Below are 26,471 nucleotides of genomic sequence, written 5' to 3'. Positions count from 1 at the left end.
ATTGGAATGGAATGGAGGCGCCCATGCCGCAACACTGCTTCCCAGCCACTGCAAAGTGCTCAACCATAAGCATCATCATCATCATCATCATCAGCCACAGCACAAAGTTCACATAATGCCTTACAGATGTGTAGCGGGTACCACGATTCTCCGAAGGATGACGAAAAATGACATAGTGGGAACTTCGCTACTTCACAAAAATTTCGATGATTTATGGCTTAGTGGGTACCTTGCATGTGTACTTGTATTAGTTGCCCCAAGAGACTCTACAACGGGCTTTAGAAAGTCCGCTCTTCCAGCTTTCGCTGTGACTGTGCTGCGTGTTCCACGCAGGCCTGGCGATCTTTTTATTGGAACAGCGGTCTCGCACATCAGAGAGTACACTCAATGATGTGCTGCTTCTGAGATCGTGCTCACTCCCTTGACACAAAGCATTTAGCCCACTAAGAAAATTTGTATTTACCTTTTGAGAAAATAAATACTATGACTTTTAAATTAATACTGGTTTGTGCTAGTTGGTAGGAATTCGTGGTACAGTTACTTCCGCTCCTCTGAAGGACGTGTTTTACCGTTACCCACTTTCTTAAGAGGAGGGCAAGTAACTACATCAAAAATCCAATGTTTTTTATGATTACCTTAACTTCAAATTTTTGCATAAAAAACCCGTTACGTACCGTTCCGGAACATTTTTTTTTTTTCGTTCCGGAACAGAAACGGGACGGAACTCTTTGCGTCAGAACGAAACTAAAACCGAAACGAAAAACATTTCGTTCCGACACCCTGCATATGCGTCTGCCTCTCTGCAGTCCATGCCATTGGTGTCGTCGTGGGATTCTTCAGCGAGGGAAGGAGAACACGAGCGCCCCGCGTCTAGAACCACAGAAGCAGAGGCGGCCATCGGCCGCTCGTGCCACGTCAAGACGCCGGAGGCATCGCTGCTGCCTACTCGTCGCAGGAGAGAATGAGGCTCGCGAGAGAAAGGGGGGGGGGGGCGTAGGAGATGAGAGAGAGGGGAGGGGACGCGCATGCGCAGTGGAGCGCGGACGCCACCGCCGGACATAGCCCCGAGCAAAAGTTGCTTCGCATGTAAAAAAATTCGGGAGAGGGGGGCATGGGCCCGCTGTGCCACCCCCTGGCTACGCCACTGCATGCTGGTGTCACCTGACGGCTTACACTCTTCGGCTCGACTGTCGCAAAGCTGGCACGTTACCGTCTCACGGCACCAGTTGTGTCAAGGCTGTCGCTCCTGCCCTTTATTCCAGCGGTCACCTGCTCCGTGGAGATATCACAAGCGGCTGCCTCTGTCGGCAATACGATAATGTGCGGTCATACTACGAATCGAGCTGTTCTTTTTGTTGCCACGACATTAAAGCGCGAGTCTTGTGCACGCATATAGCATCAACTTTCATGTGCTGCGATATACATCTTCAAGTCCACCAGTAACAATGTCGCGGGCATTTACACGACACATCAACAGCCGACCTAGCACCGATATACAGGAATTATAGGTGTTCCATACGAGATGCTTTCCTCGAAAGGTGTCCCGAAACGATTGTGTGAGAGGCGTGAATACGACAGGAACGCGCAGCTGGAGCACGAAGTAAAACATTTTTATTGTACACGCGCTTCGTGCCTTCGTTTTCACAGAAAAACGACAGATCCATTTTCACTCGACACTTGCACGCATATCGTATTTCAATATCTATCCTCTGGTGTCACGTCCGACAATGTGGGCGCTTTGACCGCAAACATGCACCATCAATCGAGGAGCACTTTATGACTGGCTTCTGATCTAGCTAGGTCACGCGCACAGCCGGCTAGTCATCATGAAGCAGCAGACATGAAGCACCTCAGGAGTGACCGCACGAAAACGCAATAGAGGGACAGTGCTACTCTTTGTTCTTGTGAGCGCTATCATCGCGGCACCAGTGCTTTCTAGCAATCACTTCGGAAACCCTTTACACACCTCGGATGAGGTCATTTTAAAAATCGAGCACGTTGTCACGGAGGTAATGCAAGTGTCCCGGTACACCATGGCTTGCCGCCCAGTCCCGCGACAACACTAACCGGGATTAATTAAGCTCGAGGGCGGTCAAGGCACAGCGCGGGACCTAAGTGCATTGCACGATTCCACGGCGTTCGTAGCAAAAGTAATACAACGAGCCGTCTTCTTGGCTCACGCGTCGCGATACAGACGGGTTCGACATTGAATGGAGCCAGGTTTGCAAATCTTTTCCAAGCAGAGCGGTTTTTGAGTGACGGCCGCTTACTGATCGAGTCTGACGCGCGGATGACGTGGTCCCTTGATCGACAGACGTCGCGGCGATACGGCCTGTTAGCACGCGAAGCGGTAGCACTCGCTCTGGTAGACCGGGGTGCGAGAGCGCTGTAACGGCATAGGTGCAGCCAGCCGTTAGCGCAAACCACACGACGCAGTGTGACAATGGAGGGCGAGTCTGATTGTCTGGACGGCTGGAACGGCCTAGATGAATCGGTTCAGGGCCGCATACAGATCCGCCAGCAGGCGCAGCAGGACTGCCGAAGAGGGCCTTTGCTCCGGGTCCGCGCGCCAGCAAGTGTCCATCACCAGGTACCTGCAATAGCGGCCGTTAGAAAGCTTCGCATCTCATGAAGCACACATTTCGCACGAGAGACCATGTCTAGACAAAGTTGCGTTGCGCAGTTTTCTTGTTTTTGCAACTGAATTCGCATTGCGCATGTTTCGCATCCATAAAGACTTTGCAACCATGAGCGAGTGGGCCGCGCATGCGCAGCCGATAACTTGACAGCAGGGCACCGACAGCGCAAACGCACGCCTTGGTTCAAATAATTGCTTTTATAATAAAAGAAGAGAGAACAGATACCAAAATTGTGCAATCAAGTGCAGTCACGTGTTGTGCGTGCTTCACCTCATAGCTTTGCAAAGTTTTGTGGAGTACCCTTTACAGGAGAGAGCGATAAAAAAAAATCACAGCATATCCACGGAGTGAATGATGATGAGTGGGCGAAGCTGCGGAGGTTCATCGGTAAACCGTGAATCTTCCGTGAATTCTGCCCAGTACATCATCACCGACGTGAGATCGGGCGCGTTTATACTAAAGGTTCGATGAGTTATGACGACTTGCAGCTCACTTTAATTTTACATGTACGCTGTGAATTTTCATTGTTTAGAAAACCATTGCTTTAGAAAAATCTGGCGTCTTTCGTTAAGCAGCTGGCGTCTTTTCGTTTTGCTTTAGAAACATCTGGCGTTCTTTCGTTTTGCTTTTACAAAACATCTGCCGTCTTTCGTTGGTTTATTTCATCAATCAACGGCGTTTTGAACAAAATTTTTATTGTTTAATCACGCACAGGAGAAATCTCACCAGGCACTACCTTGGAGGTAAACAATGGCTGCTAATGGGAATGAGAGACAGAAGAAGTCGGCTTTTAGCTAACACTTACACTTCTACTTCTACTAACGTTTCCTACTGGAACATGCCAATGGCTGCTAATGGGGAATGAGAGACAGAAGAATTCGGCTTTTAGTTAACGCGCACGCTGCGAATTTTTTATTGTTCAACAACGCACAGGAAAAATCTCCCACCGGCACCACCTTGGAGGTCAAAGCGTAAGACTTGTTACGGACTACGACTACTACTACTGCTACTACTACGACGACGATGACTACGAGGGACGAACGGGTGCCGCCTTAAGGAGCTTCGCCCCTAAAACGGTCGAGTGTAGTGATCCTCGGGCAGCTCGTTTAGAAGCAGCTGTAGACGAAGCTCTTCCACCGGCTGCATCGCCCGTGCTTCAGAAAGAATAGACTGAGAGTGCTTTGTTTTATGATTAAGAGGACGCTGTGAGTAGCGTGGCTGGTGCGGTCAATGCGCTGAGTGGCACATTGAATAGAGGCGTGGGCGCGTTTGGCAGCATTCGCCGCGGTTTTTTTCCAGGTGTCTGTCTCGAACAATGCCCATGCTTTAGGCATTTAAAAACCAGCACGGCTGCCTCCTATAAACGTGATAAAAATGTTTTCGCGTGTCTGATTATCACTATTGTGTAAGATCTGAACGAGCGCTCGTGCCTACCCAATGTTCATAATTTAAAGCGGCGCAAAAGACGGATGTACAAGACAAAGAAGACCACAGGACAAGGCGCTGAGCTAACAGCTCAGCGCCTTGTCCTTCTCTGTCCTTTGCTTCCGTCTTTTGCGCTGCTTTAAACTACGAACCTGAGCCAACTCGCCCACTCTTACGTCCTTTCGCAGTCCATTTATACCCGAACGGGACACGACTCACAGGGGGTCGGGGCAGTTGACGGGTTGCGCGAGCCGGTAGCCGCGCTCCAACTGCTCGGCCACCTCGAACGGGTCGAGCTCGGCGTACGGCTGCTGCGCCAGCGTCATGAGCTCCCACAGCGCCACGCCGAACATCCAGATGTCCGAGGAAGGCGTGAAGATGGCCCGCTGGAGGCTTTCGGGTGCGAGCCACTTGATGGGCCTGTTCTCCCCGTCGCCTAGGCAGTGGTAGTCGTCCGGAAAGAGGTCCCGCGACAGGGCGTTGTCGGTCAGCTTCACGTGAAGCCGATCATCTACACTGCGGCGGCGAATGTTTAATAGGTTAAAGAGTGACTGAAAGAGGGGGAGGAGGAGGTGAAGAGATTGAATGAAACAAAGGAAAGGGGGGAAGCAGGTGTATCAGTGAGAAACGCGTGCGTCTCTCGATTAGGCCTATAATAGACCGCTGACTTCATCCTCATCCGAATGCAGCCGCCGCGGCCGGTAATCGAAACTGGCTGAAAGACCGCGCGCAAGGCGGACACACACAAGAGAAGGAGTGCTGACTCGCAACTTTTCTTTTTGTTTTTGTCACCACGGAAGAAACAAAGCTTAAATGCTACACAAGTCTCTAATTATCACTCTTGCGTGCATATGATGCGCGTTGTTCGCCAGTTGGTGCATGCTATTTTCGAGACGTACACGCAGTTCCGAGTTCCCACGTCTCGATGCACGAAGGCCCGCTTGTGCAAGTATTGCAACCCTTCAGCCACCTGGATAGCCATGTCCACCAAGTCCTGTGTGACCAGCACCTGCATAAGTCACACATCGATTAGCACACTAAAGAGAAGCCCGCTTGCCCTGTCAACAATGACAGTACAAGAACAGCCATTATAATCGGGTGACGCAATAGTTTGTAACAATCGAAGCATCTTTGCAAAATTATCAGAAGCTTATGAGGTACTGTACATTTGAAGAATCCCTTATGTAGCGCGGAAAAGAGGGGACGAACAGGCAGAAGAAGGGAGGGGACACACAAATCTCTGTGGAAGTTGTTCGCTTTGCCCGTTCGTGTTACGTTTTCGGCGCTGAGCATAATTATGTCGTGGCAGCGATCGAGCTATCCCCATGAACACACATGAAACTGTGGGCGTCTGATTAAGTTTTTTTCTGCTCTGTCAGTTAAGGCCCGAACACACGTACGCGTTGCAGCGCGTCAACGCGTGACTTTTTGACGCGGCGCCGCGCCCTCTCCCTATGGGGAGAGAGGACGCGCGGCTACGCGAAGCTGCGCGCCCTCCCTCTCCATAGGGAGAGGGCGCGGCGCCGCGTCAAAAAGTCGCGCGTTGACGCGCTGCAACGCGTACGTGTGTTCGGGCCTTTAGCATTGCGTCATGTTCGTATTTAACGACAGCTCTCCCAAGCAACACCATGGCAGCATATATAGATTAGTTCTCGTACGGCAAACGGCCGTGCATATTCGCACAACAGCCATACAAGGTACAAGAAATCAGATTTCCTCGTACCTGGTCGGCCTGGTTGAGGAATCGCTTGAGGTTGCCAGCATTCATGTACGGGTAGAGCAGCAGCGGTTGGCCGTCGCATGCGGCCCCCACAACAGACAGCACGTTGGCGTGGTTCATGCCAAGCAGTGACAGGCCTTCGCGCACCGCCAGTGCCGCCTGCGCCGCGGACTGCCTCGCCTGCGGTAGACACGTGGTGCAAATGCGTTGCAGCGCCAGTGAAGGATGGGAGTTGTATTAGTTCGTCCCATAGTGTTTCGTGCTAAAGTTATTCAGTCGTATAAATTACGGATAGCGTGTCCGTGTGAATTTGTCATCGATTTAGCACGACTTAGGGTAGAAAGTACATTACCGATTCTCTTATTATTACTGTCGTTCAATTGTACTGCACTCTACCTATCGCAAATATTGAAGCAGACTAAAAGAACACCGAACGACGAAGCAGACAAAGAGTGATGGAGCTGGGGTAAGGCAATTTAGTGTTAACATCCCTAAATGTACACGTATCGCTAAATTTAGGTGACACTCCACGGTCGACGCTCGAGACAAGTGCGAAATATGCGTCGTAAATTTGCTTGACGACAAACGTGCGTTTAGCGGAATCTGCTAACAAAATCGTATTCAGCTTTTCGCAGCATACATATGCGTCTATAACAGGAACAATGTCCCCGTCTCCCCTTTTGGTTGTTTTGTTGTGTGTTCGCAATATGTAATAATCTATTTCCTTGACCTCCTCCTATACTTCTGTGATTGCCCCTTCACTCACCGGTGACGGTCTTGATGAGCACATTTTGCTCGGCGCCCACTTCGGCCCAGTCTTCTACCAAGAGGCCGTGGAAGATTTGGCCGAATGTGCCTGCACGATGAGAGAGAGAGACTAGTGCCTTTCACTACTTCGTCATCCCAAGAGATTGCTGAACCTTCAGCCTACTATGCTACTACCCTCCTTAGATTTGACAGACACCGAAAATTTATCGACACCTGAGAGAGGAGAATGGGCTTCTCTGCGATTCAAAGCCGACTTTGCAATGCATGCAGTAGTTTATCAAGAGTGGAGCTCACAATCTGTTGATGAAATCGGGGAATCGCGTAATTTCACCGCCACATAAAAAAAGAGAGGGGGGGGGGGTGAATCGAAAAATCTCATACTGACACATATCCAGTAATCTCGTATGAACGCATATGAATCATATGTGTTCTCGTACGATCATACGAGATTACTGGATATGCGCCATATGAGATTTTTTTTATAAAAAGGGGACGGCAAAATGATGCGGGTCGAGATTTTTCTTCATGGTTACCTGGCCATTGCAGTATCGCCGTTTGCCAACCACATTATCATCAGCCGAGTGAAATATCTCGGGTATAAAGCGCACTAGGCTGTAAGAACTAAACCTCATGGCTACATCTTCGAGCTCTTCTCAACGATGTGCAGCAAGGGTATATAATCGGCGCCCCTTCAACCTTTTTGCTTGTGGTGAAGAGCTTCTGAAAGCATATATCGAACACGAACATAACGCGGGCTCGCGCGGGTATCCGTTATGAGTAACAAAAACGTAGTTCAGTAAAGATTAGACGGGGGCTTGGTATGACATCGTTATTCTTTTATTATGCTCTCACCCTTTCAGGTGTGTGTATGTATGACGTGCGTTGTTAGCCATAAACAGTTGCAAGCTTGCGCACATGTGTGTCCTGTCTTCTCGTTTTGTCCTGGTGTTTCAGTATAGCGCAGCAAAAGAATCACAAAAAAACGTAGAGCTGCAACAGCAAATTTCAGCGCTCGCGATACCTTAACACAGGCACGCTGCATGTGTACGTGGATTCCTTAATTATGCGACGTTAAAAAGGCTTGCAATATCAGGATTGCATATTGAACAAGTCGATAAGCTGTCATACGGCAGCAAGCCAACTTACAGAAGGAAAACGCACTCGCTTACCATCGCCACTAAGACACCACCCATTTCCCGCGACCACTATAACTATCACCAAAAGATGTGTACGTAACAGCCCGTTCCCAATGTATTATCATGATATGCTGAAACGTCCATACGTAAGGCTTCTTGCAGGAAGGGAACTCACCCTGGTGAAGCTTTTCAAGGAACGTTACTTTTCTCCTGTCCACGTGGATCTCCGCCAGCCTCTGGGAGAAGTCTGAATGAACTGTGTCCGGATCACCACCTGTGTTCATCCAGAGGGCAAATCTCTCAGTGACTCAAATTCACAGGAAACGTCACTCGCTTCGTCACACTCAGAACGGACAGGTGCAGAGACGCGAGAAAGTTTGAGTTTGGTTGACCGCAGGCCCCAACGTTATAGCACTCCCCGCAAAAACACGATTGGATATTACTTGTTGTGAAATGTCCAGCCGCACGATCTTTTTCCCGCTCTCCTGTGGGCCGAGGTTGCAAACAAAAAAGCATTCAAAGGCTCGACAAAAGGTTATATGTCTTTCTGCAAAAGCCTTATAGAGAAGGCTTTATGTGAATGCAGACGCAGCCACAAAAGGCACCATGCAAGCTTGAGATCGTGAGCTGTACTCTAGATTTCCAGAGTTATATATTCAGTCAACAGAGGGGGTGGGTGTCACGCTTAGTGCAGTGTAATAGTACGCTCGTGAGTCGATCACTACAAAAGTGTAAGCGGACATAAATCGTGTCAGCGGGCCTGAAGCAAGTATTCTTATTAATGAATACGTATGCGCGCCTGTGTGTGCTGCTATTCCTCGACAATTTTCAAGGTGAGATCATGAGCGCTCGGTCCTATCGAGGCATCTCCACTGACCGGAACCGGAGTGCGGTCGCACGGCAAGAGGTGAGAGATCTCTGCGTGGGCCGAGCTCATCCCGGTGCGCGCCCAGCATCCAAGGAGATCCGCACGAGAGCGGCCGGCCATCGGGTGACGACCATGTCTGCCACGCGGGCTCCTCGACTGGGGCATCCCTACACGGAAGAGAAAGCACCGCCGCTGTTCGTAAAACCAGACCGAAATGGATCTCGTTCAGATGCAGGAGCTTAGCACTTTGAACACTGGAGAATGTATTCATACAAAAAAAATAATAATAAAGCGGAAACGATTCCTTGGACTCACCTGGGTGAGGCTTTGCGCGCGCGCACAAGCCAGGCGACGGCGGCCGCAAGAGCGAGGGCAGCCAGCACGGCACACGAGCAGCCGGCCACCACGACCAGCGATCGAGAGGACGAGGAGGTTGACGAAGCCACCGGCGAGGGCACGAAGCCGGGCACCTCCTCCGGAGACTGCGCATCTGCGAACAGGGTGCGTTAAACAATTCTATCAAACGACCAATCGTGATCGCCATGTATTAACCACAAAAAAGCGATTACATTTGAAAGGGACACTGAAGAGAAAAACGATTTTTCTTGCATTAGTAATTACTCTTTCACGATACCAAAAACACCACGCGTCTTGCTGCGAGAAGACGTTTGGTTGGCGAGAAAACGCACAAAAAAGCAAATGCGGGTGGCGACGCCATGTCGAAGTTCTCGTACCAGTCGCCGTGACGTCACAGACCTTGATGGCGTCTACTATGGCCCACGTAGTTCCTAATCGGTAAAATTGAAGTTCACTGTCTTCTTAGGGATCGAGACACTTAATATAGCAAGTTTCAGGGAAATTCGTTGATCCAGTGTGACCAAAATCGCAAAAGTCCGTGACGTCACTATCGGAGATTTCGGCAGGAAATTTAAGAGCGAAACTTTCGACATCGATTTTCTCATCTATTAATAAACCTATGGTGGCGAAATTATAAAAACACTACAGTTTTCAGAATATAATTTAGCAGTCTAAACTGATTAATTGTTTCACTTTACTGTCCCTTAGAGCTGCCGCAATCGCCAGGAGACTAACGAGAGAACTATCCCCTGTGCCTCCAGATAACAATATTCATATATGGAGTTGCACGCAGCACGACACCCGAGATTTCCTCCGCCAATCATTTGCCTTCCGATAGTAATCTATGAGCTCAAAGCATCGGTGGTTAATATGTCCTGAAAGTTGTGTCACGTTCGTCGTCATTTGAAGGTGCAGGAGGAAAATGCCCGTTCGAAGAGCAATGGAGGCAAATGGAGTGGAAGCGGCAGGTGGATTTGATTCTTCATGTTCATGTATCGTTGAAGTAAAGGCCTTACAGAGATGAACACGGGTACCAATGTGAGACACGAGAGAGCCAAAAAAGGCAGTTCAGGGGACGATGGAAGCTTGAAGAAATGGTAAATTCCTGAACATGGGGTGTCGCTGAAGCCAACGTTTCGACAAGCGGACTTGTCTCCTTCAAGGCAGTTGCAGCCTTGAAGAAGGCAAGTCATCCCACGAAAAAGCCAAGTATACTCGGAGGTAAATGGTAAGAAATTCCGGAAGGACTTACCGAATATCGCCTTGGGGACATGATGGCTGAAGATGGCGATCCTAGAAAAGCCTTCTACCCTTCTTTCCTTTTTTTTATTTAAGGCAAATTACTATACTTTACTCTTTTCAGGCCACAGGTTTTAGAACTACAAGTAAAAGTTTCACATTTCCACTACTGCATTCAAGCCATTTGAGGAAAGGATTGAGCATGTTTGTATCTCTCACTCTCTTCTCTCTCTCCACGGCAAATGCAGAAAGTGAGGAAATACTACAGGGATGTTGGGAAATACTGACTTCTCAAGGAGGAAGGGGTATGAATTTCTTTTTATGGCAACTTCAATGAAACCAAGACAATAAAGCTAGGGAAGGTATAGGGGACATAATATACCTTCGTTAGCTCTCGCTAAAGTGTGTGTAATAAAGAAAACAATCCCTCGATCAATCCCCCTTTTATGGCAAGGTAACACGCGTAGCCGATAAAACGGAAAGCTAATTATCTATGTACTTGTGGCTTGGGTCCGAAGCTGTCTCACTGCTCGTCAACTATCATGTGGCAATGCGGATCCTGATAGCGCGGACGTGGTCGACTGCCAAAATGGCAGCTCGCACGATGCGCCAAAGGCACCGGTTGTCTGTGCACGGAGATAACGTACCTCTGGCGCAAATCTTGTTCCGCGGCAGCGATACGGAAGTGTTCGCCGGTCGGGTGCCATAGTAGGCCGGTGGCAGGTCGTATCCGGCCGCTTGTAACAGCCGGCCGTCGGGGTGGAAGAGCTGAGCGTCCGGCGGCGCAACCACGGACACGTTGAGCACAATGCGCACGGGAACCTCGGCACTCGCGAGGCCCGTGCAGGGAAGCCGCACGCGGAAGCTGCGGGGCGCCGGCGGAAGTGTGCCCCGAGGTGAGACGTCCAGGGATGGCGCACCCAAGGCGCGGTGGCCGCGGCCTTCGTTCACCTGCAGAATGGTCGATGCAAATGCGCACATCCCGATGCTCGCTGGCACGTTATGCCGAGTCTGAAGGGATGATTCTTGGTCTGACAATTTCGAAAAGAGCATGGGCTACAATCATTTTTATAAGATACGCCGTGAATCGGCACCGGACGTGTCAGGATACCAACATTAGCATTCTTGGCAATCAGTGGCGTAGCCAGGGTAGTGGGTTTGCGAGTTTGAATTGCCCCCCCCCCCGCCCCCCCAAATCCCCCCGATAATTTTACATTTTGTATGTGTATACTACACATATATACACACACGAACGCACATAAAGGAAGTGCGGACTCCCATTTCCCTCTTTGCAAAAAATTTCTGGCTACGCCACCAGTTTGCAATACGCCAAGGGAATGCTTGGCACTGTGATTTCTAATGCAGTAGCAGAACCTGTCCACAAAAGGTTTTATTTTTTAAAACTTTGGTGACGTTGTGACCTCTAGCCTATCACTTGCGACTGCACATGCACGCATGTTTGACTTCCTAGACTACAGATTCAAGTCTGCGCCATTTATTGTACGTGCTTTCTTCGACCGCCATTTTTGTGCGCAGTCCTGCCTGCGGCCTTCACGCGTTTAATTCAGTATGCAAAACAGCAGAATATTGAACAGCGCGAAGACTGGACGAAGAAAAGAACCCAGAGCTCTGACCTGGGGTTCTTTTCTTCGCTCAATATTTTGCTGTTTGACAAGCTGCAGCAAGCAGCCCAAGTGAACACGCCTGCAAACTTATAATCAGTGCACGTTCCTGAAATTTACTGGAAAATCTGAGGTGCGCGCCCATATGCTGGTCTCGTATCCTGCGCAGAGTGAAAGTTGAGCGGACAAGATACTGTGAAAGAAAAAAGTTCTCGGTCGGCTACTGCAATACCATTTTGTTCGAAAGTAAACCTGAGCAATTTTACAACTTCAACGATACTAAAGCGGTACAGGGTAGGATACGGAAGCGCACATAGGAAACCAAGACTGCACAGAAGAATAGGCAAACACAAGCGCTAAGTACACAAGGTTTATTCCTTATGTGCAAAAAATGTGGCCGACAAAATGTTTTATTTCGATGAATACAAGATTATCCTGCATGGTCTTGCGCAAGAATATACTGAGAAGATTTTCTTACTCTATACTTTCATTCGCCGACAAAAGGCAGAATCGAAGCGCCACAAGTTGCATCGTAGACTGTATGCGCGTGACGCAAGCCCTACGCACCTCTGACGCCATACGTGTGCCGAGTGCGTGCAACATACCTGCACGTCCAGTGCATAGGCGAGCGGCAGTGGCCCGAGCGCTTGCCAGACGAATTCCAGCTCGGACACGTTGGCTGGCACGGGGACCACGAAGCCCAGCGCGTATTCGTTGCGGCGGCCTTCCTTAACGTAGTACAGCTCCACATCCAGACCTGCATTCGTGAAGTAATAAATAATAATGATAATAATTGTTGGGGTCTTACGTCCAGAATGAACTAATAAATAGCAATAACTGTTGGTGTCTAAACGTCCCAAAACCACGACATGATTATGAGGGACGCCGTATAGTGGAGAGCTCCGGAAATTTCGACCACCTGGGGTTCTTTACAACAACAACATGGTTCTTGTCTTTACAACATGTCTTTACGACAACACGGTTCAGTGAATTCTTGAGGTGGATATCGACATCCACTTATGGAGCATTAGACGTCGCACACTCTAAGAAAAAAGAAAAAGTCCTTTGACTCTTTTTTACGAGTTCTGGCTTGCCACGTATATGAATCCCTTTAAAGATACACGTTAACTCCCTTGTGGTTAACTCTCTTGTGACTCTCCGAAGAGAGTATCACCAAAGAGAGTTCACGTGTCTCTTTAAAGAGAGTCATAGAGTACTTGACAAGCCAGAAGTCACAAAAAAAGAGTCAAATGACTTTTTTTATTCTTAGAATGCACGTTGTAGACGATAACAGACGAAGTGGTACGGCAAACTTGGCACCATGTGGTTCCTGTCACTCCTTTGTCCTTCTCAACAACGTGGTAAGTACCAATGGCGTAGCCGGGGAGGGGGGTTCAAACCTGCCCCCGAATTTTTTCGGTTTTGCATGTGTGCTTTGCACACATACAAACGCACGCACGAACGTACATAAATTATAACTGAACTTATCCTATCCCCCCCTACCCCCCCCCCTCACTTCGAAAAAAAATTTCTGGCTACGCTCCTCAAGTTACCCACTCTTAGTTTTTCTTCAGCTGTACGTAGGTCTAATTGAAGAGACTACATCAGCATATTAGTTCTTTACGAAGTCATCGTCACCGCCGTATTCACGAACTCGACCCAGACATGCACGTTGAAAATACCGCCAGCCATGAAAAGGCTACAGTACAAGCTTACTGCACCGATTACCACTCACTCGTCGTTGCCTACACCTTATCGGCCGCGCAGACACTCCGAACTGCGAGGTATGCGGCACTCCTGAGACTACTGAACACCTCACTGAGCGTCTGGCCGCGATATACCATGCAAAGAAAACCGATGGCCACCTTCTTGTTGAAATCGGTCAAGCAACAAGTATCGGAAAAAGTTCTGTTGGGACCTCCGCCTTCGTCATCAGCCCAATATATTCTGAAGCTCTGAACAAGTTCTTGCGCGAAGCGGAACTAGACAAGAGACTGTAAATAGTTTTTGGACATTAAAGGTGTTGCTTCATCACCACCTTCCTCCTCCATCATATCAGCACCTTTTCTCTCCTCTCTTTTTCACCCCTTCCCCTTTCCTAACGCTGAGGTGCACGTCAGGAAATTGATACAGGCCGACCTCCCAGCTTTTCTGTCATAATAAACCCCCCTCTCTCTCTCTCTTCAGTTTTTCTTTTTCAGTTTCTTATTCGTGCTGCTGATTATAAATGATGCCGTACAGCATGAACGGCATGTTTTCACAGAAGTAAACGAGTAAATTTATTGTATTTCACGACAAACTAGCCTGTAGGAGTAAGCGCTGACCAACCCGTCACTTTCTTCGTGTAGTAAACCGCAGGTTGCAGCTTGAGTGTTCTTGTTTTAAGCAAAAAGAGCTAATAACAGTGTTGCGCATAAAGCATCTCGAACGCATTGAACGGTTCTGAAAGAAAGAAAGAAAGAAAGAAAGAAAGAAAGAAAGAAAGAAAGAAAGAAAGAAAGAAAGAAAGAAAGAAAGAAAGAAAGAAAGAAAGAAAGAAAGAAAGAAAGAAAGAAAGAAAGAAAGAAAGAAAGAAAGAAAGAAAGAAAGAAAGAAAGATCTGTAGGCAATGCTGCGATGAACTTGCTAGATAGTGTATTATTGCAGTGCATGCAGCAAAGAGCCCACAAATGCCATGAAAGAACGTCCTTCCTCTTCATTCTGTAGTTTCCCTCTGTTATACACTTCTCAGAATAAAAAAAGAAGAGTCCTCTGACACTTTTTTGTGGGTCTTGACGAGCCACATATCATGACTCTCTTTAAAGAGAAACGTGAACTCTCTTTGCAAATCATGATACTCTCTTCGGAGAGTTGTGGGACCTAAAAGACAGTTGACGTCTTTAACGTCTTTAACGTGCATCAGGACTCCCGCATGGCAAAACCTAGACACGTCACCGGACCCGTCCGCCAAGACGCTGCTTCGTCGTAAAGACATGAATCAGAAGCCCACACTTCTCGGCACTGGCACGCGCGAAACAGCGCCGCAGTGCTACTTTTTTTTTTTTTAAGGGGTTCCGGGAATTGAGAACTCTCGGAATCGTTTTTGTGAGACAAGATGGGAATCCTGCGCCACGAGAGGCATGATCTGCGCCGTGCCGCGAGGGATTACCGAATCCGAAGCGAATTCGTCGTATATACGCGCCCGTATACAGCTGTATCCGAGCGAACTCCACAGGTCGGCAGGCAGGCAGCACGCCGCTGTACGTACGCGACGCGGATCGATGAGCCGTCGCCGCGGGCAACGACGCCCGCGAGGCTGACCCGCTTTGAAATTTTCAAGCGCAAGGCCCCCGCTTTTGTTTTGCCCCGCTGCTATTTCCTGCTGCGACGACGACTCTACGAGGGCGCACTTCCTTCCGGCCGAATGAGTATAGCGAAGCGATTACACGCTGTAACGAAGCCAACGGCGGAGGATGATTAATGGAGCAGGTCGTCCCATTTCATCTAACACTCGCTCCCTCTGCACCGCCTACCTCTCTTTGTAACGAGGACGGGTTGATTGCGTTGCGACATTCTCGCTAGATTAGCGCGAAGGCACGACGCTCCCAGCGGACAGTTCAAATATAGAGCGCAAAGAGTACGAGAGAGCGCGGTACTCTCCTACTCTTCCCTCTATCTGTCTGTATATATGCCCCCTCTCTCTCTCTCTCTCTCTCTATCTATCTATCAATCTATATATATATATATATATATATATATATATATATATATATATATATATATATATATATATATATATATATATTTGAAGAAGCTTTTCCAATGGGCCAAACGTACTTGGGAAGAGAAGAGACACAACTAAGCGGTTGTCTTAATTTTATTTGCCAACGGTTTCGACCGGAGGACCGGTCTTCGTCAGGGCTTATGAGCAAATACAGCGCTATACGAACATCCAAAATCGTCGTGGGCACTCTTAGTTGAAGGAAGGAAAGAGAGGAAATAATAAAACGGTCAAGTTGTCAGCGGTGACGTATAGTGTTTCAAACAGTTCCTCTCCGCTCATTCGCTAGAGCAAGCAAAGAAGAGAATGGGGAAACGGGAAACAAGCGCCGTTTCGGCGGAGTAGAGCAGATGCCGTAGAATGGGAGGAGGAAGGAAAAAAAAAAAAAAAAAAAAAAAAAAAAAAAAAATTGAGATGGCAGAAGCGCAACAAAACGCAGAGCGCGGCTTCCGCGGCGCGCCTTTGAAGGTCGTCGGGAGCATTGTTGCTTTGCTTGCGTGGCAGCAATTACTTCCTGCGAGGGGTGCATCCGTGGCAGAGTAAGCCCGATCCCGCGCCTTTGCGGTCACTTAAAGAGGGAGGAAAAAAAAAAAAAAAAAAAAAAAAAAAAAAAAAAAGAAGGGGGGGGGGGGCGGTGTTCTTTTGACGCTTACCCGTTGCGTGTGTGTGGGGGCACAGATTGTGCATGCGCACGAGGCCCCTTGTGAACTACACGTTAATCCTCGTGTCTGTGTCGAAGTGGCGGCGTGAGTACAAGAATCCTGCCCTGTTAGCGCGGCTCTCCGAGGCGCCTGTGGTTGAAAAATGTAGTGCGGGTCAGCCTATCCCATTTAAAAAATGAATTAATAAGTTAAGCAAGCTGGTTAAAATATAGAAAGAAAGGAAGAAAATGAGAATAAAAACGAATAAAACGTTGAAAAATATAATAATAAAAAGGCAAAGGTAAGATGTGGGAAAGGTATACATTGAATACTGAAAAGTCGGAAAAAAATAAAACATACAAAAGCACATGTCAACAAAATTGCACAAAAGTACATAATATGCAAAGGTTTCCGGTTGGTCCGCTCCCCCAGATACTTGTTCGATACCATTTTAGCATACATGACGAGTTACAACTGTCAGGATTCCTTTTCCCGTCTACTAACTTTTGCATGACCGAAGAAACGAGAGGTTCCCCATGTTTTCATTTATGCCGTGTGTCACTGTTTCAAATTTGTGGATGAAATAGGACTCTCGTTGTTCCCGTTCACGAGTGCTGCGGAAGCCTGACTGCAGGAGGGTGACGCGTATTTTGTCGAATGAGTGTTCTGGCAAACTCAGATGTTTAGAGAAAGGGAGATCTGGCAGAGTACGCGCGTGAGCTCTGTGGTTATTCAGACGTAGTCTAAACGCCGTCCCAGTCTGGCCTATATACTGCTGGCCACAGACATCGCAATGTAGCATATATACAACATTCTGACTGTCACAATTTAGAGGTCCCTTAATTTTGAATGTGAAGTCAGAGGACGAAGCCTTGGCAACACAGGTTGTGGTCATATGTTTGCAGACCTGGCAGCGCTGTTTTCCACATGGCCTGCAACCCGATTCCCTGTTTTCAGACTCGGGTCGTCTTAGCTCTTACTAGGATGTCCTTTATATTCCTTCCGCGCCGGTAGACCACTCGCGGCGGCTCCGTGAAAACTGAGGACAGGCGCGTACTCTGCTGTATAATGTTGAAATGTTTAGAGAGAATGTTGTTGAGGTGCGGTAGTGTGGACGAGTACGTGAGGACAAGGTTCGTTTGGTTTTTTGAGTGGCATTGTTTCGAGCCCGACAAAATTTCGTTTCTATCTAAACTCCTCGCCCGGCTTATAGCATCATCGATGATACTCTCTGGGTAGTCCTTCGCCACAAGGGCCGTTTTAAGATCCTCGGCATGACCTTCGAAATCTGACACGTCCGAACAAATTCGGCGGTATCGATGGGCTTGTGAGTATGGTATGGCTGTTTTGCAATGACGTGGATGGCTACTCTTAAAGTGAAGGTATTGATGGCGATCCGTTGGTTTTTTGTATAGATTTGTATGGATGCGATTCTCATTAATTTTAACAGTGACATCAAGAAAGTTTATGGTTGATTTCGAGTAACTGTGTGTAAAAGATATTGAAGGGTGAGTTGAATTGAAATCATCTATGAACGAAAGGAGACTTTCCTCTCCGTGGTGCCAAATAATGAATACATCGTCTAAGAACCTTTTGTAGACGAGAGGCTTCAATGTTCTGGTTGCAAGAAAAGGTTCTTCAATAGATGCCATAAAAATATTCGCGTAATTAGGAGCCATCTTTGTACCCATTGCTGTACCGTTTATCTGGAGAAAATGTTTATTATCAAATTCGAAGTTATTGTGGCTAAGTACCAACCTCAGAAGTGTCGACAGCGTGTCCTCGTCTAAGCATAAGTGTGTACTAGCGTTCTTGAAAGCTTGCACCGTTGCAACAATGCCATCTGACTGTGGAATGTTTGTGTAAAGTGACACTACATCCATTGTCACAAGGATGCTATCCGCAGGAACCTCGAGTCCGGTGATTTCGCGGAGAAAGTGGTTCGTGTCCTTAATGTAAGAGGGGATAGTTGGAACTATGTCCTTAATGATAAAGTCTAGCGCGCTTGACATTCTTTCTGTCACCGTGCCGTTGCTTGAGACAATAGGACGGCCGGGGTGGTTGGCTTTGTGGATTTTGGGGAGCAGATAAAAACGGCCTGGGCCAGGTTGAATCGGTCGCATTGCTTTGAGCATATCGGCCGTGATCTTTCCGTTCTTATGGAGCGAGTTTAGTTCGCGGTTTATTTCTGATTGGAATAATTTAGTGGGGTCCTCATCAAGTTCCGCATAGAAGTTCTTGTCCTCAAGTTGCCGGTAACCTTCTCTCAGGTAGTCAGCTTTATCTAGTATTACTATATATATATATATATATATATATATATATATATATATATATATATATATATATATATATATATATATATGTGTGTGTGTGTGTGTGTGTGTGTGTGTGTGTGTGTGTGTGTGTGTGTGTGTGTGTGTGTGTGTGTGTGTAAAAGCAATTTTCGTAACGGAGACAGACCCTTAAAGCTTGAGCGCAATTACAGGTTGCTAATAGGTATGCAGTCATAACTACAGTTCGGCCATATAGAGCGCGAGCCGCCGTAATTTGTTCTCCCTCTGACAGTCAATTCTATCTTTATAAAGGAAAACAAAAAAGGCAACGAAGGAAAAGCAGAGACGCCGTGCACGTACAGAGATTTTCTTCATCGAGAATCGAGGATTTTAAAGATGAACAGCACACTAACGACATTTCCATCGGACTGGAGGTTCGCTTATAACAAAGTGGATTCAGACGAAGCTCAGGAAAGGAAAAAAAAAAAAAGAAAGAAAAAACAGGATAATGGGCAAAACGGAGATCAGATCGAGAGCGGTGTCAGAGTTTTCCGTCGGCTATATTATACCTCTGCCGAACATCCATATATCACGCTCCTCTAAATTTATCTTCGGCGGGCGAAGTTGTAGCGAGATGAATAGCTTTGCACTCGTGAGATTCGCCCAGACATATAGGCCTTGCGAACAAGCACTATGCACTGAGGCGAGCGCAAATTTGCGTAGGGTGTCACATCGTGACATCGTGACATCGACACGACGTTGTGGCATTTTATCGCATAACCGCGAAAGTAAAAAGTTATTTGACTGCTGTGAAGATTGTCTTCTCTGCCGAAAAGAAAAAAAAAAAGAAGATTCGTATGCATTCTTGTGGTACATATGTATAGTATGTTTCCTGCGTAAGTCGCACGGAAACACTACACTACTACACTACTACGGTCCGCAAACACTACACGTGTCTGCGTATACCCGTTTCTTTCTTTTTAAGCATTGACAGATCCCCCGTCCCCACCCCCTAATTGCGTGTGACGTATGTGACAGCTACATTTGCTCATTCCCTCCACTGCTGGAATCAAAATGCACATTCGGTAAACAATTAAACTATACTAAGCAACATTTTGAGTATTATATACTTTGGCGCACGTATGTTGAGATTTACAGATGCCACCAATGCGATCCGAAATCCCATTGTCTCAACGCATAGAAGAGGACGCAGTGTGGGACTGTTCTTGTTATGCACGCTATGGCACGACAGAACGGTGCAGTAAAGGCGATCGCCACTTCATTGAGCGCGCAAGTGATTCACTCGCGCTATAACAGCAGCACGAAACGACGAGCGCCGACGGCCGATACGAACACTAGAACACCAATTCACTACGTGCGTACAGCACGCGTCGACCCAGAACGCACTTCATTTCGTCACCATTCAGTGTGATTCACCGTGGCTGAAGCTTGTGCCTTGCAGTAAAGCTCACACTCAAGAGCGCATTCGCATAACGAATTGGTTTACATATATCCCCACCTGTACTATTCCTGTGCCTTTTCTCACATCTGTTCTCATTGCATATTTACTCATTCAAACAACGAAATGTACGTAAATACTCCAAATTAGTGCAATAAATATACGCCTTCATCACAGTTCCATCGTCAAGGCGGAGCTTAATTTCTATGCATTGTTTCAAAGTCTGGCGCGTCTGTTCAGTTGACTTCTTGCCAAGTTATGTAGACAGGGTCACAAAACCAGACACTGTCTAATTCCGCCATATTGTTTGATCCTGTGATGGTGGCATTCTAAGCCAATCAGAGAGGCTGCAGCAGCTCTCTGGACCAATCAGAGTTGACCAATGGCGGAATCTGACAACATGGCGGAACTTGACAATGTCCAAAATAGCACCCCAGAATGGTATATTCCCGAGGTGCTATTCTGGACATTGTCAAATTCCGCCATTGCTCAACTCTGAATGGCCGAGAGGGCTGCTACTAAAATGTCGCCATGAGGAAATTTGACAATATAGCGGAATTTGACATTGTCCAGCATAGCACCCGTGGTCCCACAGGAGTTTAGTAGTAAACTAGGATGAACCCATAGATGACGTGACAAAAAATAGGCTAATATACCGCAGACAGTGAGAGCCGAGATCACACGAATCACGTGGTGTTTTTTTTTTTCTTTTCCTTCGTCTTGCTCATCTGATCGGGCGGCTCCGCAATCCAATCGCCATTGTGCAGAACGAGGTGCAGCTGGAGGAGAGACGGTTTCATAGCATTTAATTAACCGCTTCATGAAAGCTTAGCTTAGCGCGAATTTTAAAATGCGCATTGCATTAGACCTGCGTAGTTATTTCTTAATTCTTTTCGTGTGCTCGTGCATGCACGCTGGCTCTTTTCGCGTGGCAGTTTTATGCAAATAAACTCGGCCGCGAGTCATGGCCCACGCTTTTCTTTCTTTCTTTCTTTTAAAACTACCTTCAGAGATAAACCTCCATGCAGCTTCGTGATTCACTTTCGTCGACACACGCCAGCTCGAACACTGCATCCTGTATGCCTGCCGGTCCCACGACGCCGGCTGGCACGGTGAGGGTTTGCTCCTCTTGCAGTATATAGCCGCTAATCCGCAGATAATGAGCGGATTCGTCGGTCCCCATTCTGATTTCTCTCTGTCGTTGGTCGCGGGGGAAAAAAGAAAGGAGAGAAAGGCCCTGCTGTGCCCTTATTGATCGCTTTAGCGCTAGTACTTTAACTGACGAGCTGAAGTAGACGAGTTCTCGAGTTACGCGTTCACTAGCAAAGAATCCCTTAACTGACACTAGTTTAGAGATAGTAAGCGCCACCAAATTTGACGCACTGTTCATTGTCGCCCCGGTTATAGCGTTTCATCAAAGCGTATTGAGCAGCGCGGGGCAATTTTAACGGGGACACCAACGCTTTTGTCGCACAGACCGAGAATGAATATTCTGGAACTGGCGCCGTCCTCGTAATTTACTCCTACATCGTCTCCAAAACGTAAAATTCAATGTGTGTTTCGATTTCTCGTGCAATTAATGTTCGTCTCCTCATATAATCTAGCGTGAGAAGCTGGAACTGTGCTATCTCCCAAGTTTCTTCCTAAAAGCTTCTGCTTAGAAAAAAAAACAAAAGAAATAAAAAGAAGATCTACAGTGTAGTTGACAAGTAGACACCTTACAGCGCTAGTCCGTGTACTTGTCCGCGTTTCATATCGCTCTGTTTTAACTATGGATACGCACCTACTGGCTCGCATTCAGACGCTATTAAGATCTACAGTGCCTCCTATAGAGAATCTCAATCTGCTGGCGAGCTGCGCAGGTTTGCGCGCGCATCGTTTAAGTACAATAACCACACTGTCTTTAAAGCTCGCATAGCTAAGGGCTGTGTGCTGAAGTTTTTCGCTATAGACAGTGCACGTTACTTACGATACCATGTATGCGAAGAGTATCATTTACGTGTCGATATATACAAGAGGCCTGTTCGAACAAGCCACAAAAGCTACGTGATTTCCTTACGGTAATTAGATTACACATTGAAGTGCTGCGTGCTACTCAGCGCACCCTTCAGAAGCTTGCTAATTTAAACACTGTTGGAGCACGACACTAGAATAGGTAAAAGAATCTACGGTGGATCAGCCCCTACGGTAGTTTTCGTAAATCATTCCACTAATTACCGCTCAAACTATGACGGCTACACTACGTGCCAATATTAACTGCCGAAAAGAAGGGATACCGGATAATTTTTACCACCTGGGTTCCTTTAACATGTACGTAAATCTAAATGCACGAGAATTTTCGCAGAGCACTAGCCTTGTTACGAGACTTTTTACTGAGACGCGCGACTTCATAAATGCCGCTAGTGCTGGTGCTTGCATACACACGCTCTTGATAAATTTGACTCTTCTCAAAGCAAAGTAGCAGGTCATAGCATATCTCAGGCGGACTTCGCCTTTTTTGTAAATCACTCTCCCTCTCACTATTCGTTCATCACTGCGGTCGGGCATGCAATTTAATTTTTTTTTCTTTACAGTCTACAGGAATTAATATATTCATGTACTTTCAGCGAATAGATCGTGTTTGTTCCAATTGGAATAGTAATAGCAAAAAGCAGCGACGACTGTAAGAAGGTAGCCATCGATTTTGTGTCAACGAAAGCCGGAGCTACAGTCAGACATTCTAATCCGTTAGAAATGATCGAGCTGACATAGTGATTACTGATGTAGTTTTCGATATGGGAAGTTCTGAAGCCCCCTTTCGCGTGCCTCAAGCAGAAAAATCTTAAAAAAAAAGAGAGAGAGGAGTCGTTAATAGGGTCTCTGCACGTAAGAAAATTGGTCTTCGTTTCTCTTCCCCTCTGTAGCTCCCTTTCACCCGCCACTGCAGCATGCGGAGCTTCCACTAGAGGGACGACCAGAGCAAAGCGAAGCGCACGCTTGCAAGCCAGCTTAATTTAGCTAATGTTGCTCACTGCCGGAGTGCTGTTTGACGGCGCATATCTCCGGCAGGTTGAGCCAGCGCTTGAAGAGCTCTTTCTTGTTTTCATTATTTTTCTAACTGCAGAGTCAGACGGTCAGCTACAAGTTCCATACAGCGTGGTGTCACCCGAAGTCCCGCGTTAGCCAGGCAGAGATATATTCCAGTAGTCTTTCATTCCTGCGGCGCACAATCTGCTTCCATGCTTTCTTTTTTTCGTTTTTTCCCACTCACCATTTTTGTACGTTCTTTCTTTTTTCTCTCTGTCGCGCTGGCATCCTGACAGATCCTATTTCAACAGCGCGTTGAGGTCCGTGATTTCGTCCTTCATTTATGTAGGTGCTTCTGCGCTTTGTGTATGTACATGACGGCTTATTCAACTTGTGGACCGAGCGAGCCATGGCCGCTGCATTGCGCTGTGCGATTCGGTGACGCTGAAACACCCAGCGATGAGGGCTGAATAGAATCCCGTTTCCGTCCCCCTCTTTAAGTCCCCTAATGGCACCGCATTTGTATATATCTGCATGTACTTACATATAATTTACATGTATACGTATTAACGTATTCGCAATTATAACGTAGGCAGCACTTGAGAAGCAGGCCAACACAGAAACATGGAACTAACTAGGAGGTTAGGCACTGGCAGGAATAGTATGCATGCAAACAAGCGTAACTAGAGAAACGCCACTGGTAATTTTAACGATATGATAAGGCTAGCAGAGGAATTTTATGCTGGACTTTACAGTATCTGAAACATCCCCGTAACCACGATTAGACGCAGTTACAAAGAATATATAAAAAATCCCTGTGTAGCTGAGGAACTATCTAGAAGGGTTCTGAAATTTGTGTCCAGGAGAAAAACGGCGAGATAATATGAAATACCAGTCGGTAATGAAAAAACAAAAAAGCATATACTTCGAAAGCTTGTGACTTCTGAATTAGAGCGTACCAAAAACACAGAGAAATGCCCTCGTACGACGTAATATTAATCTTTAAAGGGAGAGACCCCAAATCACTCGACAATTAGATGCCTATGAGCCTGTTTTCGTCACTGAACAAACTCACAGAAATTATTTTAGAAGTTCAGACAAAAGTGGTTTTAGTCGATGCGAGAAACAGGTAGGCATTATCCAGAAATATAACAAATTCATGTCTAACTGATAAGTCTACGGAATCTTCCAAGCACTGTACGCTAACCGCGAACAGTGCGCCTTCATTCTGCGTGGCCATGGGACTACGGTTATCCGATTCTTGACCTCCGTGAAACAACCAATCTTATCCAAAGATATGCCTGTAAATGTCGCTTTCTTGCAAGCAAGCCGGTATAGCGGCAAAGTAAGCTTTCAGGCCGAATTAAACGAAAGTCGCGGCTCGGAGGGCATGTTTGTGCGAGACGTTGGTAAACCATCTCTACCCTACAACATTTTACTAGTTGTTACAATTATCTTTCGGTGTGGAATCTCTGCGATGACTTAGCATGGTGTTAAGATGCACATCATCGAAGCTGTATCGCGTTCGAGTAGAGGAGCGAGCGTCGAAAGGAATAAGGAGCACCATCACTCCAGTGCGCGTATCCTGTGTCTATATAGCTCGGTTAGCTACAACCATTTTGCTGTATAGTAAAAAACGGCACTGAAAACCGTTCTCGCAGACTACAGATTGAAGTGTTGATTTTACGACTACGTCAAGACCCTGATGTTGTTTCGCAAAAAAATTCCACAAAACGCTGCAGCAGCTAATTTCGAACTTAGCCCTGTCAATTCGCAATAAAGGTTGCTAAAAATACACAGAACGCAATTTGCACGAAGTGGTGAGCAGTGCCTGTTGTGCGAATCGCCAGCAGGAAATATAATTGACTGTGCAGCGTTTATGTATAAGCAAAATGGTCAGGAGGCGACGTGATCGCGAAGTGAGGGTGGATGAGGAGTGAAGCGATAACGCACTAATGAAATCTCAATGTAGCCCGGACACATTTGTGACGGCGCAACTGAGTGTGAAATGGTGAATATGACGAAAATAACAAATAGCAATGAAACCAGCGCGTTGCCAGGTAGCTGCTCCCACGTGTAGCACATGCCGTTGCAAAATTTCCAAGGATGATACTATATTCGAATCTCAACACGTGTGAGCCTATTATGCGACAATTTTTTTTCTCAAGTCGCTAGCACATGCTCCCGCCTAAACGCATGAGAGGCACCTCGGGAGATGACGCACAGACGCAAGTCACGGTGGCGCTCTAACGGGAAACAATCACTGAAAATGCGCGCCGCGCATTGTTGTGAAGCCTGCGCAATCGCGGCCGTTGCGCACTCTCTGTTGCTTAGCGAGCGCTGTTAAAAAGGTAATGTTCGTCTGCTTGCCCTGGATCTAGAGGTAGCGGCAAATAAATGGGGCGGCAAAGGAAGAAACAGAACGCGCGCACATCCAGCGTGTTCCTTCGCGCAGCCTTTATCGCCCTGTTGGATCAAGGTGTTTGAGAACATTAATTAGAAGCCGCGGTCGCCGGCCGAGTGGATCTCACTCACCGAACAGCCTTCGGGATTCGTGCTGCTTGAGGTAGAGGTTGAACGCGGCCTTCGACGAAGCAGCGGCGCTGAGCAGAGACAGGGCAGCAGCCGCCACGGCCAGTGCCGCCATGCCTGTACCAGGCGCCGCCGCCGACGCCGACACAAGTCGCGAACTACAGGGGGCGCCACGATGAACAGCGCCTCCTCCTCCCTACATCCCCAAACGGAGCTCCCTCTTTCCCCACGATCCCGTCGCTGCCCGGGCGCACATGGCAGCGCAGCCGAGGGAAAGCGCTCACTCGCTGGAGCAACGACTCTGACGCTAGAAAGAGAGCGGCATTCGCTTCAAGTTTCCTCAAGCGACAAGGGTGGAGAATGGTGGGAAACCGACGTGCGTGAATTCGAGAAAATGTGGATTGCAATACTAGCAGATGGAGGCAGAACATACTGTAATTATCCAAGCTGTAGACATGTTAAGAAATGCATAAAAGGCGCAGAAGTTGGAAAGATTCGGTTAGGCTGTATGGGGTACGCAGCCGTAGTCGGCATATGGTTAACTTCAGCTGCGTACGCAGCTGAAGGTAACCAAATACACGAGGGCCATTCCACGACAAATGTCCCAGCCATTTTGGCGAGCATCTCAAATGTATTAAAAAAAAATCGTGCTGATTCATTACATTGAAAACAGTGAATTGCTAGAATACTTTAGAGAAAACAAATTTTTGACACGCGGGAGCCTTCCGAATTTCGCAGAACGTCGCCCGAGCGATGTATCTGATAAATTTTATTCCCAGAGTATCCTTTCAATACCAAATTTCGTTTCGTGTTTGAAGCTCAATGATGTTACCGCATTATTTCTGCCATATACGCCTCCAGAAATTTTGCTAAAATGTTCCATGTTTGCATTCTGAGTAGTAACATCTGAGTAATAAGTACTTACTTATAGGGAAGGTGTATATCGCGTTAAAAAATTTTCCGACCACTCAAGTTTGTAAATCTTACAAGAAAATTCCCCAATTTGAGAAAATCTTTCGTCCA

At 47.2% G+C, this 26,471-nt stretch overlaps 1 protein-coding gene across 1 annotated transcript; it reads right to left on the bottom strand.

Moving 5' to 3' along the window:
• Positions 1 to 1,556: 1,556 nt before the first annotated feature.
• Positions 1,557 to 25,576, bottom strand: LOC119386238 (tyrosine-protein kinase RYK). Its single transcript, XM_049413790.1, has 11 exons — positions 25,452 to 25,576; positions 12,380 to 12,531; positions 10,800 to 11,103; positions 8,872 to 9,046; positions 8,566 to 8,723; positions 7,864 to 7,962; positions 6,547 to 6,640; positions 5,788 to 5,959; positions 4,964 to 5,073; positions 4,284 to 4,580; positions 1,557 to 2,594 (listed from the first exon to the last, which is right to left on the bottom strand). Exons 1-11 carry the CDS (start codon positions 25,561 to 25,563, stop codon positions 2,483 to 2,485), a joined length of 1,785 nt encoding a protein of 594 aa, XP_049269747.1. The 5' UTR covers positions 25,564 to 25,576; the 3' UTR covers positions 1,557 to 2,482.
• Positions 25,577 to 26,471: the final 895 nt, after the last annotated feature.

Source organism: Rhipicephalus sanguineus, chromosome 3 (genome assembly GCF_013339695.2).
Source record: "Rhipicephalus sanguineus isolate Rsan-2018 chromosome 3, BIME_Rsan_1.4, whole genome shotgun sequence".
Taxonomy (NCBI): Eukaryota; Metazoa; Arthropoda; class Arachnida; order Ixodida; family Ixodidae; genus Rhipicephalus; species Rhipicephalus sanguineus.
Note: the sequence above shows the minus strand (reverse complement) of the source record. Positions and strands in the feature narration are given on the sequence as shown.

Excerpts from the sequence above, each read along its gene's own strand:
- LOC119386238 (XM_049413790.1), bottom strand. The coding sequence starts at position 25,563 with ATGGCGGCACTGGCCGTGGCGGCTGCTGCCCTGTCTCTGCTCAGCGCC. Across the intron at positions 11,104-12,379 it reads CCTATGCACTGGACGTGCAG|GTGAACGAAGGCCGCGGCCA; the intron begins GTATGTTGCACG and ends ACCATTCTGCAG. Across the intron at positions 8,724-8,871 it reads GCGCGCAAAGCCTCACCCAG|GGATGCCCCAGTCGAGGAGC; the intron begins GTGAGTCCAAGG and ends TCTTCCGTGTAG.